Source organism: Myotis lucifugus, unplaced genomic scaffold (assembly GCF_000147115.1).
Source record: "Myotis lucifugus unplaced genomic scaffold, Myoluc2.0 scaffold_3942, whole genome shotgun sequence".
Taxonomy (NCBI): domain Eukaryota; kingdom Metazoa; phylum Chordata; class Mammalia; order Chiroptera; family Vespertilionidae; genus Myotis; species Myotis lucifugus.
In genome coordinates this window covers 10972-13698 of record NW_005874990.1, presented here as the reverse complement: position 1 = coordinate 13698, position 2727 = coordinate 10972, and the positions used below count along the sequence as shown (strand labels likewise).

General features: G+C 62.6%; 1 protein-coding gene across 1 annotated transcript; it reads left to right on the top strand.

Annotated features, from left to right (window-relative positions):
• Positions 1–4: 4 nt before the first annotated feature.
• Positions 5–2727, top strand: GRWD1 (glutamate rich WD repeat containing 1; the record flags this gene model as incomplete). Its single annotated transcript, XM_006109995.3, is given in 4 exon segments — positions 5–196; positions 572–769; positions 1704–1934; positions 1936–2727. Coding segments are annotated over 4 exon segments (708 nt in total), but the record flags the coding sequence as incomplete, so codon positions are not given.

Below are 2727 nucleotides of genomic sequence, written 5' to 3'. Positions count from 1 at the left end.
GGGAGGGGACTGCGCTGGGCCAGCTGGGACCAGGTTGTTTCCCGTCCCCCCAGGGCGCCTGCTGACCGGTGACTGTCAGAAGAACATCCACCTCTGGACGCCCACGGACGGCGGCTCCTGGCATGTAGACCAGCGGCCATTCGTGGGCCACACACGCTCCGTGGAGGACTTGCAGTGGTCCCCGACCGAGGACACGGTGAGGCGGGGCTGGGGCTGGATTCCTGGGTCTTGGGTTTTTTTTAGTATATATTTTCATTGATATCAGAGAGGAAGGGAGAGGGGGAGAGAGATAGAAACATCAGATGAGAGAGAATCATTCATCGGCTGCCTCCTACACACCCCCTACTGGGGACCCAGCCCACAACCCTGGCCTGTGCCCTGCCTGGGAATTGAACCAGTGACCTCTTGGTTCCTGGGTCAACAGTCAACCAACTGAGCCATACCGGCGGGGCTGGATTCCTGGGTCTTAAAGGGAGGAGTGGCTGGGGCAGGTCCTAGTGAGGGGCCCACTACTAGTACCTGGTCTCGGGTCGGGTGCAGGGAGCCCTGGTTGCTCAGACTCCTCTTCCAGGTATTCGGCTCCTGCTCAGCTGACGCCTCCATTCGCATCTGGGACATCCGGGCCGCCCCCAGCAAGGCCTGCATGCTCACCACTGCCGCCGCCCACGATGGGGACGTCAACGTCATCAACTGGAGCCGCCGGGAGCCCTTCCTGCTCAGCGGCGGGGATGACGGGGCCCTTAAGGTGTGGGACCTGCGGCAGTTCAAGGTACGCTCCCAGCTGGGCGCCTGGAGAAGCTCCTGTTCCCTCAGCCACTGGGATTTGGGGGTTTGCCCTCTGACGTGGTCTTCGACGCCAGAGCTGGGAGCGCCCTTTCACTGGGCCCAGCCCCTTCGGGCGACAGAGGAGGGAGCGGGCTCAGCAGGAGGATGGCTTGTGGCCGATGTGGAAGCGCAGTTCTACCAGCCGGAGAGCTGACAAGAAACAGAAGAGGCAAAGACCTCCGGAGCCCAGCTCACTCGCTGCAGGAGAGGAGACAGGCATAGAAAGGCCAGGAGCAGATGTGACATACGGTCCAGCTACGTGCCGATTGTCGCGCCGATTGTCGCGCTGAGAGGGCTTCTGGGCAGGAAGCATTGCTGTGTCTGGGATCCCTCTGAGCAAAGCCCTCACTTCACAGGGCTCTGCGCCTTCCCGGGGCCACCGTGTCCTAATCTGTTTTCCCTGCCGGTGTAATGGGTTCTCTAGCATCACCCCTGGGAAGGTTCTAGAAAAGGATTCCAGCCCCAAGGCAGGTGCATGGCCAGGTCACATGGCCGAGCTGATTGGGACTTTGGAGACCCTTCTCCAAATTAGCCCCTTTGTGTAGGAAAAGTGGCTTCTTGGTTCTCTGCGTCTGCTGCTCCTGGGCCTGGGAGCCCTGCTTCCGCCCCTTTAAGGCCATAGGACCATGGGGAGGACACCCCCTTCCTGGGAGGGGCTTCTGGGCAGGTGAAAGCAGGGTTCCCAGCAGCCCCTGGGACATAGGCCATTGTTACCAGCTGTACCTGCCCCTCTGTCCCTTTCAGAGAATCTGGGCTTGTGGGGGCTCAAGGGTGGAGCCCTGGTTGAACCCCGAGGCTGGAGAGGGTTGGGGCTCTGCCTGGGGTACCCCAGGACTCCGCTGAGGTGCTCAAAGCCCCTGCCTCCTGTTTCCCCACAGTCTGGCTCCCCGGTGGCCACTTTCAAGCAGCACGTGGCCCCCGTGACCTCCGTCGAGTGGCACCCCCAGGACAGTGGGGTCTTCGCAGCCTCGGGTGCAGACAACCAGATCACACAGTGGGACCTGGCGGTGGAGCGGGACCCCGAGGCGGGCGACGCGGAGGCCGACCCTGGGCTGGCGGACCTCCCCCAGCAGCTGCTGTTTGTGCACCAGGGCGAGACTGACCTGAAGGGAGCTGCACTGGCACCCGCAGTGCCCGGGGGTCCTGGTCAGCACCGCCCTGTCCGGCTTCACCGTCTTCCGCACCATCAGCGTCTGAGCCGGCCTGGACCCGCAGTGCCCCGGGGTCCTGGTCAGCACCGCCCTGTCCGGCTTCACCGTCTTCCGCACCATCAGCGTCTGAGCCGGCCTGGGAGCTGGCGTTGAGGCTGGTTTCCTGGAAGGGACTCGGTCAGCTCTGCGGACCGGCCCTCCTCCAAAGGACTTCGCTCGGCCCATTGGCCCCCAGGATGGATTCTGCTTGACTTGCTGTTCTTTAAAGGGCCTTGGTTCGGTCTGAGGACCCCTCCAGCGAAGGACTTGGTTTGATCCATGGCGCTCTGAGACAGCGTCGCCAGCCTTCAGCACCACCGGTTGGCGACCACTGCTCTCAAACCACTGGGTTTGGCTCCAGCGGCCCCACCCGCCCAGAGACGTGGTTCAGCCCAGTGACTCACCCCCACCCTTCAGGGGACGCTGTTGGCCCATTTCGAAGGTGGGCCTGGGGTGGCCCCAGTTACTAGGGATGTTTTGTCAGCTGAGGCCCTTGGCTTGACCCTTTGACCTCAGGGAACTCAAGTGCTTTGCAATGACTGGACCGAGTTTGAGGGGTGGGTCCCCCCGGAGGATTAGGTTTTGCCAGGACTCCCCAGTGGGGGCTGCGTGGGCTTTCTCTCCTCTGTGCTGAAGGCAGGCACTGTGGAGGAGGAAAGTTGGGGGGGGGGGGGTCCTAAAAGCCAATAAAGGAGGGAATAGGCCTGATGTA